General features: G+C 56.7%; 1 protein-coding gene across 3 annotated transcripts in view; it reads left to right on the top strand.

Annotated features, from left to right (window-relative positions):
- SLC12A5 (solute carrier family 12 member 5) overlaps positions 1-15676 on the top strand; it is a 36643-nt gene that overhangs the window by 18322 nt on the left and 2645 nt on the right. For 2 of the 3 annotated variants that reach the window (XM_079127558.1, XM_079127560.1), the window contains exons 8-25: positions 509-720; positions 2154-2324; positions 2618-2716; positions 2860-2917; positions 4845-5019; positions 5625-5743; positions 6038-6136; positions 6980-7099; positions 7385-7489; positions 8468-8636; positions 10578-10773; positions 11649-11818; positions 12188-12319; positions 13145-13252; positions 14418-14540; positions 14630-14829; positions 15156-15170; positions 15424-15557. In XM_079127558.1, the coding sequence (XP_078983684.1) occupies positions 509-720; positions 2154-2324; positions 2618-2716; positions 2860-2917; positions 4845-5019; positions 5625-5743; positions 6038-6136; positions 6980-7099; positions 7385-7489; positions 8468-8636; positions 10578-10773; positions 11649-11818; positions 12188-12319; positions 13145-13252; positions 14418-14540; positions 14630-14829; positions 15156-15170; positions 15424-15557 (2405 nt within the window). The remainder of the gene's footprint in view (positions 1-508; positions 721-2153; positions 2325-2617; positions 2717-2859; positions 2918-4844; positions 5020-5624; positions 5744-6037; positions 6137-6979; positions 7100-7384; positions 7490-8467; positions 8637-10577; positions 10774-11648; positions 11819-12187; positions 12320-13144; positions 13253-14417; positions 14541-14629; positions 14830-15155; positions 15171-15423; positions 15558-15676) is intronic. The other variant, XM_079127559.1, reaches the window with a different exon arrangement.

The following is a 15676-nucleotide window of genomic DNA, read 5'->3' on the forward strand; positions in this document are numbered from 1 at the left end:
GCAACAACTTCCCTTGTGAGGACCAACTGCTTGCTGGTGGGGTGGTCTTAGGAAGAACTAAATGGGAATGACTTCTGAGAGAATTAACACTGCGGTAGGGGAAACTTCCCTGGAGAGGACAGCCTCCAAGAATGGGGCAGCCTTGGTGTTGGACGACTTCTCCAGGATGGGAAAGGACGCAGAGCAGAGGGGCCCGGGCTCAGGTCCCCGTTGGTTCTGCCGCCAGCTCTGTAACAGCGCCCTCTGGGCCTGGAGGCTGCTGTCCACGGTGCTGAAACAGCACGACACTGATATGGTGTTCTCCACCTTGGCAGCGTTTTAGAATTGCTTGGGGAGCTTTGAAAACAAACAAACAAGTGCTAGTGCACAGGCTCCATGTAGATGAGATCAGATTCTCTGGACACAGGACCCCGGCATCAGTGTTTTAAAAAGCACCCCCTGTGGTTCCCTCGTGAGGCCAGGGCGAGACTGTGTCCCTGCCATCTTCCTAGCTTGTTTCTCTCCCTAGGATCTGCCTCCTGGGGAACCGCACACTGTCTCGCCATGGCTTTGATGTCTGTGCCAAGCTGGCTTGGGAAGGAAATGAGACAGTGACCACGCGGCTCTGGGGCCTTTTCTGCTCTTCGCGTTTTCTCAATGCTACCTGTGATGAGTACTTCACCCGAAACAATGTCACGGAGATCCAGGGCATCCCTGGTGCTGCCAGTGGCCTCATCAAAGGTCTGGGGGAGGGTAGAGGGCTGTGTCCAGGGAGCGCTGCAGGGACTGTGGTTAAGTGGTCAGGATAAAGGGGCCCTTTTTGGGTTTCAGTTAAATTCAATCAGCTTTAATTGAGCACCTACTCTGGGCCCTGTTCTGTCCTAACCTCATGGAGGGGTGGAGGTGAAATGGAGCAAACTATCTCACCACTAGTAGGAAAGAAAGTCACCACTTTAACAGATGTTCACTAAATACCTACTAAGCGCCTAACACTGTGCTAAATCTTAGTAACACAAAATAACAAAGTCACAGTCCTTGGCCCCAAGGAGTTAGTGACAGGGGTAGACATATTAGCAAATAAATTACCATCCACATAGATGTGTGTTCAGTGAATGGAGAATTCTCAGGGGAGGGAGGATTCCCGTGTATCAGGTGATGAGATGTGGATTCTTATACTCACCTTAGGACAATTTTTGAAGGACAAATGAGAGACTTGCTAGTTATACCAGGGGAATAAGGGAATTACAAAGCAAAGAACAGCTTGCTTAACGCTTGCGGACACAGAAGAGCATGTTGTGTCCTCCCAACCACGAGTAATTTGGTATGACTGGGGCATGAAGTGCAAAGGAAAGAGGGCAAGCAATGATGCTGGAGAGGCTGGCATGAGCCAGATTGTGGTAGGCCTTGGAAGCAACACTGGAGGGTTTAGGTTCTATTCTGAAGGCACTCGGGGCCAGGGGGAGGCAATACTTCGAGCCCCCCAGAGAGATGACAGTTTTCTGAACCAGAGCGCTAGAGGAATAACAGCAGAAATAGGAAAGGGTCTTCACCAGGGTGTTTTGCCACCCAACAGGTATTTGGTCATACCTGGAGATGTTTTTGGTTGTCACAACTGGAGAGGTGCCATTGGGAGTTAGTGGGTAGAGACTCGGGTGCTGCTGACGTCCTACTGTGCTGTGGATAGCCCTCCAGTCACTCGTGTCAGGGCAGACGAACCTGGAATGAGGAGAAGGGCATGTGAGGATGTTAAGGAGGGCAATGGGCTGATGCTGGCGAGATTTTGAAGTGGGGAGGGGGAGTGAGAGGAGTTGAAGGCAAGGCCAAGGCGTCTGCATTGATGGTGGTCTCACTGCTGAGATAAGAGATGCAGGCAAGGTTGGGGGCAGGGATGAGATCAGTTGGGACCCATGGAGTCAGTCTGAGTCAGGTCTTTATGTGTCTACCCCACTAGACTGGATGGTTCGAGGGCAGGGACTGGGTTTGATTCGCCTGTGAAATCCATGGTCTAGCATGAAGCAGGAAGTTAGGACATGTTGCTGGGAATAAAATGTAGCCAAGCCAGGGAGAGAGAGGTGGTTGGTCTTGATCATTACTTCTGGCCCATCCCACCTCCTGGCCCCAGAAATCTGGTCCCCTGACTCTTGGACTCGTCTGAGCAGCCTGTCTGCCCACAGAGAACCTGTGGAGCTCCTACCTCACCAAGGGGGTGATCGTGGAGAGGCGTGGCATGCCCTCAGTGGGCCTGGCAGATGGCACTCCAATCGACATGGACCACCCCTATGTCTTCAGTGATATGACCTCCTACTTCACCCTGCTGGTTGGCATCTACTTCCCCTCAGTCACAGGTGAAAGGGAGCTCGGAGCGGGTGCATTCAGCCTGGGACTGGATGGGTAGGAGAGAGTCAGCGATGGGGTTATCAGAATTCTTAGTCTGATAACTCCATCACGTAAGGAGAGCCACCAATTCAGTCCTCAGTGGACAATGAGGCGATTAAGGCCAGAACATGGCCAGGATCCCACACAAGTCAGTTTGTGGGACCAGGTTCCAGGTTCCCAACCACACGTTCTGTCCTTGCTTCTTGGGCAGTCTGGTCTCCTGTGTCCCTGGCACTTGTCTGAGCTATTCTTCTATTTGCAGGAATCATGGCTGGCTCTAACCGCTCTGGGGACCTGCGGGATGCCCAGAAGTCCATCCCCACGGGGACCATCCTGGCCATTGCCACTACCTCTGCTGTCTGTATCCTGCATTGCCGGACTGGGGTCACCCTGGGAGGGTAGGGCTGGAAGGAGGGCAGCTGAGGTTGCCACCTTTCCTGGCTGGTTCGGGAGGGGCGTGGGGTGACCTCTGCATGGGGGATTCTCCTTCATCCTCTGCTGCAGACATCAGCTCTGTTGTCCTGTTTGGGGCCTGCATCGAGGGAGTCGTCCTGCGGGACAAGTAAGTGAGAGAGCTGGGGTCAAACCTCTTTTGGGGGAGGGCTGGGCCTAGGAGGCTGAGTTCTGGAAAGCACACCTCTCAGGGGTGTGGGGCCCCTGTGAGGGGGTCGCTGGGTTGCTTGCACACTGACCGTATTATATTTTGTCTTTTTCCTGTCATTCCAGTTCAGAAGCTTGAATCATATCTCATTTCCCTTAGGATAATGATAGTTTCCTTTTTTTTTTTTTTTAAATCTATTAACTCAGTAATTCATCTAATATTTGGATGTCTGTGTGTCGGTCACTGTCCAGGTTCTTGGGGGAGCAAAGATAAATAGCACACAGTTTTGTCTCAGGGGAGCTTTTTGGGGTGCTAGCCCTACTCGCAAGCAGACTTCAAGTGCAGAGCGGTAGGACGGCCGTGAAGGAGAGCACAGGCGCTGTGGGACTGTGCCGGGGGCTGCCTCCAGTCCTCCGAGCGCTGGGCTGGGAATGTATTATGCACCCTCCAGCAACCACAGATCAGAAAGATTTGGAAAAATATTACATCTGTGCCGCACATGGGGGGCCTTCTCCCCTGCCATTCCCTACGCAACAAGCAGAACAACTACTTACACAGGACTTCGTTGCATTAGGTCTTAGAAGTAATCTAGAGATGATTTAAAATAGATGGGAGAATGTGCAAATACTGTGTTGCTTTATCTGAGAGACTCAAGTCTCTCAGACTGTGGTGTCCTTGGGGAGTCCTGGAACCAATCCCCCATGGATACAGAGGGTGGGTGCATCTCGCTCATCCTTCCCACTTCCAATGTTGAGTAGAGATGAATTAGGTGGCTAGGTGGGGGAGGGGCATTCCAGGCAATGGGGACAGCATGAACAAGGGTGGAGGGGAGAAGTGACTTGCGTGTCTGACCTGTGTGGCTGTGGGTAGTTCGAAGCCCCTGGAGCAGTTCCTAAGGGTGTGTGTGCACTAGGAGCAGCGGGGACAAGGTCCTATCATAGAGTCCCTTTCCACTGGCACCTGGCCTCTGGAAGGTGATTTGGTGGGGCCCCCTGAGCTGGAGACTGAGGCTGGAGCTAGGATCGAGGCTTGACATTCATTCTAGGAAATTGAAGCTTTCTTTATGTTTTTAAAAATGGAGGAAACCTTGAAAAATGTTACATGGAGGAGCGACCCGGCCAAATGGACATTTTGCACATTTTACACCAATTAGTTCCAGGTCACTTTGGTCTCCTAGCTCATTTAATCATAGACCTCCCACAAGATGGCAAGAGTCCCAGCAGATCACCCTCTGCAGCACTTCATCAGAGTCTTGGAGTCCTTCAACAGTGTCCCCCCTTTTGTGAGTTGGGGTCTCGCTGTCTTGCCCAGACTGGTCTTGAATTCCTGGGCTCCAGTGACACTCGTGCCTCCACCTCCAGGGTAACTGGGACTGTAGGTGCCCACCACCACACCCAGCTCGCGTCTCCTATTTAAAGAAGATATTTGTCTTTAATTCTTATGCCATCACCACATGATGCAGCCAGAACCCCATTTTTCACACGGAGGCCCTGAGATCCTAACAAGCTAAGAGATTTTCTCAGGATGACATAGTACTCACAACGGGCCATTTGCTGGAATCACCTTAGGGCCAGGTTCTGGGCACCATCGTGAGCACTGTGAGCATTTTATTGTGTCTTCTTTAATTCTCTCATTCATTTTATGAAATAGGTTCGTAATTATACCCATTTTACAGTTGAGGAAACTGAGGCTTGGAGAGGTTACATGATCTGTGAAGGTTACACACAGACAGGAAGTGCCCAGGATATTTAGGCCTTGCCTTTCCTCTGACCCTGCAGAGCCTCAGGCTTTGGTCAGCCCTGCAGCTGGTGTGGGGAGACTGCACCCTGGAAATCCAGGTGGCATTGCTCACTCAGCATCTTCTGTTCCCTTACTGCTTTTTTTCCAGGTTTGGTGAAGCTGTGAATGGAAACCTGGTGGTGGGCACACTGGCCTGGCCATCTCCCTGGGTCATTGTCATCGGCTCCTTCTTCTCTACCTGTGGGGCTGGGCTTCAGAGCCTCACAGGGGCCCCACGTCTGTTACAGGCCATCTCTCGGGATGGCATAGTGCCCTTCCTGCAGGTCAGTGTGGGCAGGAGAGCAGCCCTGCCCAGTAGGCCAGCTGGCCAGGCCCCTGCCTGGTGGCTGTGGAAGAGACCACTTGGCCTCCAGGGCCACCGGCAGCCTAGAATTGCTCCTGGGCCCTTCTGCCTGGCACTGCACTAAGAGGAAGGGGTGGCCTTATTTGAGATTTGGATTTTGGTCAGTGCCATCTTGGGGGGAATTCTCTGCTCTTAGGGGAAAAATAAATGGCTCTCCCTGGGCCCATTTGTTGGTTGGGGACTCAGAGAAGCAGTCAAATGGCAAGAAAAGGCGACTTTCCATGGTGCTTAAAAAAAACTGTATGGAGCATGAGTCCTGGTCACTTGCCGGCCTCCTTGCCGGCCTCCTGGTAGCCCCTCTCCCATCTGCCCACCGGCTTCCTTTCACATCAGGGGTCATTGGAGCTTCATTGCACCGGGGTGCCAATGTCAAGTGGGCAAGACCTGGCCATTCCCGGGGTGTCCTAGAGGGTGGGAATGCAGCCTCCTCTCCCCATGGCCTCCAGTCCACTCTTTTCTAAGACTGAGGGAGAGACAAGAAGACTGTGTGGTCTCAGTCCCCCATGATGGCCACTCTGTCCCCAGGTCTTTGGCCATGGCAAGGCCAATGGAGAGCCGACGTGGGCACTGCTGCTGACTGCCTGCATCTGCGAGATCGGCATCCTCATTGCCTCCCTGGACGAGGTGGCCCCCATCCTGTCCATGTGCGTGCCTGGCTCGGGCCTCCCCTGCTCCCTGTGTCCCTCTACCTGGATCCTCCAGTCGTGACCCATGGCAAGGCACCTGAGCACTTTAACTACCCCAGGAACTTTCCTGTGGTCTTAGAAGCCTGTCCTTTGTTTTATGGACACCTCAGTGTGTTAGGTGGGGATTTGGCCTCGGGCCTTCTTGGAACCCATTCCGATCACATGCCCCTCCTCCCATTCTTCCCCATGTCTCCATGTTTGTTTCTGCTCCCCTTTTGCATCGGTCGCTCCTGGAGGCTTTCTGTGCTCTAGGTTCTTCCTGATGTGCTACATGTTTGTGAACCTGGCCTGTGCGGTACAGACGCTGCTGAGGACACCCAACTGGAGGCCACGCTTTCGATATTACCACTGGTGGGTGCCCTTTCCCCCCAGGCCACCCCCCTCAACCACTTCTTACCTCCACACGACCTCCTCTCCCCTGGACCAGCTCCTTCAGGTCTCAGGACCCCAAACCTGAATAGGACATCCCATATTCTCCAAGTAGCCCAAGTAGCGTGAGAAAGATCCCAGAGAGGGTCTCCTTGTAACCAATGATAATAGTAAAACGCAATTGGGAGCAGCTCAGCGCTATCCTCCCTGTCCGGAATGTTCAGCGCCTTGTGGTATAGCACAGAGGTTAGAGCAGCTGATGCAAATCCAAAATGTGACTGTCCCTCCCAGCTGTGAGATCTCGTGCTGACCGTGCAGCTGCTCTGCCCCTCTGTCTCTGCTGCGAGAGGGGCTTGCCACCTGTGCCCTCTCCTGGGGTTCTGGTGAGCATTCTGCCCAGGACAGGGAGGGTCCTCAGTCCAAGGAGGCCGCTGTTCTTTCACTTTATGGCTTTTCATGCCCACAGTAGGACTGCAGGAATGACCCTGTTCATTCTAGAAAGAGGAAACTGAGTTCCGCACAAGGCCACCCAGGACAGTAGCATCCTGGGACTTGCCAACCCCCCTCCCCACGTTCCCACTTTGCTGGTGGCCTCTTCAGAGACTTGTCTCAACCGTTTAGCTGGGGCTGTCTGGTCGGGCGGAGGCACACAGGCACGGCCTGGTGACTCGGGAGTGGGGCCCTGTCTGTGGCTGCTTGTCCATCCAGAAGGCCCCACATCCCCAGGAGCTCATGGTGCCACCCGTGTGAGCTCTAGAACTGGCCGAAGTCACCCAGGTCCACTGGCCTCTTACTGCCCACGCCTGCTCTCTCTCCACTGTCCAGGACCCTCTCCTTCCTGGGCATGAGCCTCTGCCTGGCCCTCATGTTCATCTGCTCCTGGTATTATGCGCTGGTGGCCATGCTCATTGCCGGGCTCATCTACAAGTACATCGAGTACCGCGGGTGAGTGGGGGCTGGGAGGGCCGAGGGGCAGGGGGGAGGGTGACTGGACGATGAGCGGAGGGCGCAGGTAAGCCGAGTGGGCCTGGGAGATGGGAGATGGGCCCGGGGCTTTGAGAAGTGGGGGGAGGGGGATGGAGGCCGCCGGCTGGAGGGACTTGCTGCCCTTTCTGAGCCTGAGAGAGGACAGAGGGATGCCCAAGCCCTGGGGCGGCCAGTTCTGTGTGGACGGTTTTCGCTGCCACTCCCGGGATCTCTGGCCTCACGAGATCCTCTCCCGGCCCCCAGGGCGGAGAAGGAGTGGGGCGACGGCATCCGAGGCCTGTCTCTCAGCGCCGCGCGCTATGCCCTCCTGCGCCTGGAGGAAGGGCCCCCGCACACCAAGAACTGGAGGCAAGTGAGGAGGGCGCCTGGTGAGGCGCTGGGGCCGGGGGCAGGATGGGAGCCGGGGCCAGACTCATCCGCGCACTGGTTCTGCTGCAGAGTGGCCTTGCCCGATCACTTCCGTTTGCTCTCCAAATGCCACCCACCTTGCCGGCCTCCTGACCACGTATTCAGCAGATTGTTCCAAAATCTGTGAACACAAGACACCTGGCAGGGGCCCTCCCAGTCTCTGGGAGGTAGCAAGCTCACAATTCTGCACGGAGGTCAAGGGCCAGTGAGGGCCTCAGGGTCACAGAAGGCAAAACTGCAGCCAGAACCTTCCCTGCACACCTCTCAGCCCAGGTGCCTTCTACCTGGCTGCTCTGCAGGCCGGGCCCCTCGTTCACCTCCCTAGGTCCCACTTTGCCAAGAGTAAGGCAAGAACTCTAACTGTGCCCAGGACATTATTGCTCGTCCTTGCCCACGCTGAATAAGCTGGGACTTCCGGACACCAGGGCTTCACGCTGTTTGTCTGAATTCGCAACGATCAGCACAGGGTCTAGTTCAGAGTAGGTCTCGGAAGGTGCTGTTCAGGGGACGGAGGACTGGGTGCCTGGGAGGAACGGAGTGGACAGGCGCACGGAGGCGGGATGCGTGTGCGTGCGAGCACCGGAGGGGGGTGTGTGAATGGCCGGGGGTGGGTGGGTGTGGGGTGAAGAACGCACAGGTGAATTAACCTGGGTGCACGGATGACTGAGGATAAGGTAGGTGAGTGGGTGGTTGAGCGGGTAGAGATGAGCGAGGTGAATGGACAGATGGGCGGTGGGGGCCGGCGGGTGGACACTGGGGAGATGGCTGGAGAAATGGATGGTTCAGTGTCCAGACAGACGGGGTGGTGGGGCACAGGGGGTGGGCTACCGAGGACAATGGGCAAGGGAACTGCGATGGGTGTGTGGCGGGCGGCTGGCCGGGAGGGACACGGGTCACGTGACCCCGCACCCTCTTCAGGCCCCAGCTGCTGGTGCTGGTGCGCGTGGACCAGGACCAGAACGTGGTGCACCCGCAGCTGCTCTCGCTGACCTCCCAGCTTAAGGCGGGGAAGGGCCTGACTATTGTTGGCTCAGTCCTCGAGGGCACTTTCCTGGACAACCATCCCCAGGCCCAGCGGGCAGAGGAGGTGAGCAGGGCGCTGGTGGGGTGGCGCTGGCGGGCACACTCCGGAAGACAGGCTCCGCCCCTCTGCCTTCCGCCCTTAGACCTTGGGGACCAGGTCGGCCTCAGGCTTCCCGCCTTCTTCCTTAGAAGAGGAGGCCGAGGGCCCAGGTAGCGAGCTCCTTGGAATTCAACCCACCAAACCAAAGCCCACTGTACCCGAAGGGCCCATATTGTAGATAAGGAAACTGAGGCACAGAGCAGTCAGGTGTTATCTAAGGACAGAAAACAGAGATTCACATTAGGACTGCTCGACTCCTACCTCAGACTTTTTCTGCCAAAGTACAAATATTTCAAATTGTTTTCACATCCGTGGACCCTTTCCACCCCCACCCTGCATGAAGTTGGCGTGGTGAGTACCCACATCTGGCCCAGGAAGAAACTGAGGCCCAGAGAGGGACAGCAGCTTGGTGAAAGTCACAAAGCCCAGTTAGGACCCGAAGGGGTCTGTGGCTCCTTGTCACGTGCTCATCCCTGTCCACGTTTCGCGTCCTCCGAGCGGCATCCGGGCAGGCTAGGGCCACCGTGTGTGCAGGAAGAGCTGTGTGGAGCCAGTGGGCAGTGCGAACCCGGAGACTGGCTTCCACCGGTGATGGGGCCTCTCTCCCCTCAAGGCCCCGGCGGGAGTGGAGGCAGGAAGAGGGCTGCAGGGAGGGCAGGCGGGGAGGGGCGCCCCTAATGGCTTGTGACAGTTGCTGTTTCTGCCTCGCTGAGCCGTTCACACCGATCTGTCAGGGCCCAGAGCTGGAGGCTTCGCTGGCCAGTGCAGTCCAACATGTGGCGGCTGCGGATGTGCCGTGTGCCCGGCACCCGGCTAGGCTCGGGCCGGTGAGGTGCCTAAGAGCATGTGCCAGCCCTCCGGGAGGCCAAGGCTGGCGGGAGAAGGGATGTCCACAGCAGCCCTCGGAACCATCGGCGGTCGATGAGGACTGTCAGGGCAAAGGACCGTGGAGGGAGGCAGGGCCGGGGTCACCAGGCAGGGCACTGAGCACCTCATGCTTCCCGTCTTGAAATGCTCCCTGCTACAGGTGAGGTGGCTGTCATGACCTCCATTTGACAGAGAAGAGTAGAGGCTAGGTGACTTCCCCAGGGTCACAGTGGGGAGTGGCAGGGATGGAAATTAACCTCCCTCTGCAGGACCTCAGGACAGCAGTCGAGAGAGTGGGGTCTAGAGTGACTTCCCTGTCTTCAGTCCCAGGTTAACATTAGCTGTGTCCTTAAGCAAGTCTTTGTTTCTTCAAGCCTCGATTTCCTCATTGATAAAATGGGAATAATAAGAACTTTCCGCTTATAATGCAGGTTAAATGTGCATTTAAAATGCTTATCCTTCTGCTACTGTTGCCAGGCTGGGCGCAGTGGCTCATGCCTATAATTCCAGCAACTCAGGAGGCTGAGGCAGGAGGATTGCAAGTTTGAGGCCAGCCTCAGCAACTTAGTGAGGCCCTAAGCAACATAGTGAGACTGTCTCGAAATACAGAATAAAAAGGGCTGGGGATGCGGCTCAGTGGTAATGTGCCCCTTTCTTCAATCCCCAATACCCTCCCCACCCCAAATTCTTAAAACAAACCATCTGGCCATGCGGAGCAGTCTGATTTCAGCCTGGGTGGAGGGTCTATCTGAAGAAAGTGACATCTGAGTAGGGCAGGGGCAGGGGATGTGCTGGGATGGTGTGGGCAGGGGACTGTGAGCCAAGAAGGGTGGTGGGAAGGGTGGGGCACATGGAGGATCTGCAGGGATGGGGTCACGGGTGATGGCAGTGAGGCATGATTCTGTGCCAAAGCCCGACATGCTCGGAGCTGAGCTTCAGGAAGATGGGGATGGATGGGGGGAGGGACAGAGGCAGGGAGGCTGCAGGGGCCTCGCCCAGGGCCAGGAAGGCCTGAGGCTGGTCCTTCCCCACCCCCAGTCCATCCGACGCCTGATGGAGGCAGAGAAGGTGAAAGGCTTCTGCCAGGTCGTGATCTCCTCCAACCTGCGGGACGGCGTGTCCCACCTGATCCAGTCCGGGGGCCTCGGGGGTCTGCAGCACAACACCGTGCTGGTCGGCTGGCCCCGCAACTGGCGGCAGAAGGAAGATCATCAGACATGGAGGAACTTCATCGGTAACACTGCGGAGGCCCGGGCCGGGGCCAGGTGGTGGGTTCTGCTTTCTTGGGCCTGAGGAGTTTCCCAGACCCAGCACAACAAGCGTCACTTGGCATATGCAGCTGACGTGGCCAAGGCTGGCATGTGCCAGCCACTGCTAGGTGCTAGGGACTCGGATGTGAATGAGACCACCCTGGCTCCTGCTGACTTCCAGACCCTGAGAGAAAGAGGGCAGAGCAGGGGAAGAGCTACAGCCTTGAAGTCACAGTGACTGAGTCCTCCACATCTCAACTGTGGTCCTTCCTGGCTGTGTGATAGTGCCTAAATGACTCACCCTCTCTGAGCATTAGAATCCTTGGTGACAGCTGGAAATAGCAATACAATAACTAACATTCTAGCATGCATTTTGCTGCCAGACAAGTGGCTTTCTCCAATCTCATAAGGGTCCTTTGAGGACTAGGCATTTTCATCTCTATTGGTGTGAGACTGAGGCACAGAGAGATTAAGGAATTTGCCCCAGGTCACGCAGCTGAGAAGCTAAGTTTGAACAACCCCAGAGGCTGCACTCTTCACTGAAAGCGGCTCTGTCTCCTTTGATATCCAGTGAGGCCAAGCATGGTGTGTTCTTAAGAATCAGAAAGGGTAGGTGGTGGTCACTGTGATCTGACAGGTGGGACAGCGGAGGTCCAGAGAGGTTGAGGGACTTTCTCAGATTCAAAGGCTATGCGACCAAGACCAGGTAGATGCTGGCTTTCTGACGGCTCAGTCCAAGACCAAGGCCAGGTGGAATGGGAAAGAGAAGAGTCTGGGTGCCAGGAGGCCTCTAGCTGCTGCCGGGCTGGGGACAAGAGTCACCCTTTCCCTGTCTGGTTCTTTCCTTGGGCTCCTCCAGAACTGGTCCGGGAAACCACAGCTGGCCATCTGGCCCTGCTGGTCACCAAGAACGTGTCCATGTTTCCTGGGAACCCCGAGCGCTTTTCCGAGGGCAGCATAGACGTGTGGTGGATCGTGCACGACGGCGGCATGCTCATGCTGCTGCCCTTCCTGCTGCGCCACCACAAGGTGAGTGTGTGCGCGTGCGCGCCGCCGGGCCTCCACGAGGTGAGTGTGGTGCGCGTGCGAGCCGCCGGGCCTCCACGTCGGGCCTCCACATCGGGCCTCCCCTGGAAACTCCCGGGAAAGGGCTCTGATCCCTGCTTCAGACTGGGAGGTGAGGAACGGGTGGCATCTCCTTTAGAGCGCATGCTGTAAAGGACAGCGAGTGACGTTTTCGCGGGGACCTCAGGCCTACGCAGGAGTACCCGTCGGGATCGGCCCCGGAGGGCGAGGATTTCGGGCCGCGAGTGTGTGAGGGGTGGGAGGGAAGGTCGAGGGACCGGGGTCTTCTCGTCACGTCCCGGCTGGACCTTTCTGGGTACCCGTCCGCTGCAGGTCTGGCGGAAGTGCAAGATGCGCATCTTCACTGTGGCCCAGATGGACGACAACAGCATCCAGATGAAGAAGGACCTGACCACATTTCTGTACCACCTACGGATCACCGCCGAGGTGGAGGTGGTGGAGATGGTGAGTCCCCGGGGCTCCTGCAAGTTCGGCAGTGCCTGGGCCTCTTTCCTCTTGGCCCCAGCGCCACCTGGGACAGCCCCAGTACCCACAGCAGAGGGTGCTGGCTCCGCCCCCATCCGCGTCTCAGCCTCTCACACATGTGCCCTCGTGTCCACCCCTCCGTCCATCCACCCATCCCTCGCTCCTTTTAGAACCGGCTTGTCTCATAAAGCTCGGGCTACGCGCCAGACGTCGTTCTACGCATTTCATATATATTAATTCTCCCAGCAACCAATGAGATAGATTTAATTATCAGAATTTCCTTTTTACAGATTAGAGCATCGAGGCACAGAAAGGTTAAGTAATTTGTCCCACAACACACAGTAAGTGGCAGAGCCAGGATTCAAACCCAGGCAGGCTGGCTTGAGAGCGTGTGTTCCTCATGGTCACACTGTCCAGCCCCTTGTTCCTCTGTCCGCTCCCTCTTTGTGTTCCCTGATTTACCCTCATATCCACTGATGGACCCATCTACTCACTCCTGCCCCTCTCATTCCTGCGTGCGGCCCTTCGTTCTTTCTGTCACGTCTTCTTCATTCACCAGGCGACTCATTGATCAACTCATTCGTTCGCTCGTCTTCCCCGCCTGGTCCTGAGCTGCCTCCTGTCCTAGGTTGCTGCCCTCTCCGCTCCAACCTTGCCTTCCACCACCAGTAGTGAAGCCAGGGCGTGGGCAGGGAAGCCCTGGCCGGCCGGAGGAAGGGGCCACCTCCCTGCCCTGGGCCTTGCAGCTGACCTGGGGCTCACACTTTCCTCCCGCTCCTCTCACCCCACCCCGCCTGCCCACAGCACGAGAGCGACATCTCGGCCTACACCTACGAGAAGACACTGGTCATGGAGCAGCGCTCGCAGATCCTCAAGCAGATGCATTTGACCAAGAATGAGCGCGAGCGGGAGGTGAGGTCACCCTGGCGGGCTCAGCCTCCAGCTGCTGCCAGCTCTGGGTCTGTCGAGGCACAGGGTGGCCCAGGCTGGGTGCCCCTGACCCTCAGCATGGCTGCCGTCACCTTACTCCCTCAACCCCACCTCCTGGCACTGGGAGGTCCCCCAGTCACAGGGCAGAGGGACCTTGGCATGTGGAGTGGATTGTCCTCTCTATGTGACTTTGGGGCCCAAGGGACAGTAATGGATGCTAAACGTGTATGGATGATGAATCCTTGGGGGTGTGGGCTGCCAGTGTGGGAGACATGCCAAGGGTTCATGTAACACTCTCAGAAAGTGGATGACAGATGTTTATAAACATAGCAATGGGTCCCCATGGAGTGTGGATGTGAGACCTCTCAGGCGTGGACCGTTGGTCCTGGGGCTATGGGGGAAAGACCCACCCAGGCAGTCCTTAGGGAAATGAGTGATGGCACCCCAGGACTGGGGGCAAAACTCCTGGAGGTGGGTGCTAGGTTGCTCTGGGTGGCAGATTGTACAGGTGAGGGGGACCGAACCTGGGTTATGAGTCTCCCAGGTGTGGTTAATACGTTTCTCAGAATGGGGCTGAAGGCCAGGCACGGGGGCACATGACTGTGGTTCCAGCAACTTGGGAGGCCGAGGCAGGAGGACTGCAAGTTCAGGGCCATTCTCCACAACTTAGCAAGGCTCTAAGCCACTCGGTGAGACCCTGTCTCAAATAAACAGCAGAAGGAGCTGGGGATGTGGCTCAGGGGTAAAGAGCCCCTGGGCTCAACCCCCAGTGCCCCCTCCCCCAGAAAGAATGTGGGCAATGGAGCCTCAGAGGGATGAGTAATGGGTGCCCCTTTATCTGAGAAGGCGGGATCTCCAAAGTTGGGGGGTTACCCCAGGTGATAGTAAAAACGGCATGTGCTCGTGCCAGCCAGGAGGTGGGCCACCGTGCTCCGCTGGAACCTCGCTAGGGCAGGGTTAGCCCTTTGGCTGTGGGATGGAGAGGGCCGGGGCTCCGGAGAGGAGTGGCACGGTCAGCGGTGCAGCTGCTCTTGGGGCGTGAAGTCCTGCGCTGGCTCCTGGCTGAACGCGGGCTCTGGAGGCAGCTCTCGGCAGGCACGAGTGGTGACTCCCAGCAGAGCAGGTGCCAACTTGTGTCACTCCTTAGATTCAGAGTATCACAGATGAGTCTCGAGGCTCCATCCGGAGAAAGAATCCAGCCAACACTCGGCTCCGCCTCAATGTCCCAGAAGAGACGGCTGGTGACAGCGAGGAGAGGCCAGAGGAGGAGGTGGGCAGCTGCAGTGGCCTGGCCCCAACTGGCGGAGCGGGACCCTTGGCTGCCAAAGGGGTCACCTTCTCCGCTTCATTCATCCTCAGGTGCAGCTGATCCATGATCAGAGTGCTCCCAGCTGCCCCAGCAGCTCGCCATCCCCAGGGGAGGAGCCTGAGGGCGAGGGCGAGACAGATCCTGAGAAGGTGCATCTCACCTGGACCAAGGACAAGTCCGTGGCAGAGAAGAATAAGGGCCCCAGTCCTGTCTCCTCGGAGGGCATCAAGGACTTCTTCAGCATGAAGCCGTATGGGCCTGGGGGCTATGGGCTTGGGGTGGGGTGAGCTTAAAGGGTCCTGCTCACCATGGCAGAAAAAATAAGCAGAAGGGGTCCTGGTCTGCGAGTCCGAAGGTCTGGAAGGAGGTCTCGTTTTCCCCATCTGAGAACTTGCAGGGTTTGGCCTGAATTCTAAGTGTCAGAACTTCCAGGTTCAAGAAGTAGAAAGGCAAAGGATGTGGGGGCCGACGGGTGGGACCAGTGTCGGTTCAGGGTAGATGACCGTGGCTCATGACCCAGCCTTTTCTTTTTCTGACACCTCTTTTTCTTTCTCTTTGCTTCTGTGTTTCCTCAAGGGAGTGGGAGAACTTGTAAGTGCTTCAGCATTTTTTCATTCTATCTCCCAGGTTGGCTAGGGTCTCTACTCTCCTCGTTCTCTCACGAGCCCCCAGGGGTGCTCCTGACCTCTGGAGTCTCTTAATAGCTCAGCTTGGAGAGGTCTGGGGTTGGTGGTCACGGGCTTGCAAGAACCCAGCCCCCACCAGCCCAGTTCTGGCTGGGAGGGCAACTGAATCCAACTCTTCCTTCCCCAGCTCATGCGTCCCCCTCTCCTTGCTCCCGCAGGAACCAATCCAACGTGCGGCGCATGCACACGGCTGTGCGGCTGAACGAGGTCATCGTGAAGAAATCCCGGGACGCCAAGCTCGTTTTACTCAACATGCCTGGACCTCCCCGAAACCGCAATGGTGATGAAAACTGTATCCTGGATTTAAGAATATGGGGCTTGGGCGGGGAGGTGTGCTCAGGGAATCTGGTCCTAGTCGTGGGATGAAAGGTCTGAGCCGGTCGTGCTTCAGGACAGCACCTCGGACAGGGA

The sequence above is a fragment of the Sciurus vulgaris genome (assembly GCF_902686455.1).
Source record: "Sciurus vulgaris genome assembly, chromosome: 2".
NCBI classification, from domain to species: domain Eukaryota; kingdom Metazoa; phylum Chordata; class Mammalia; order Rodentia; family Sciuridae; genus Sciurus; species Sciurus vulgaris.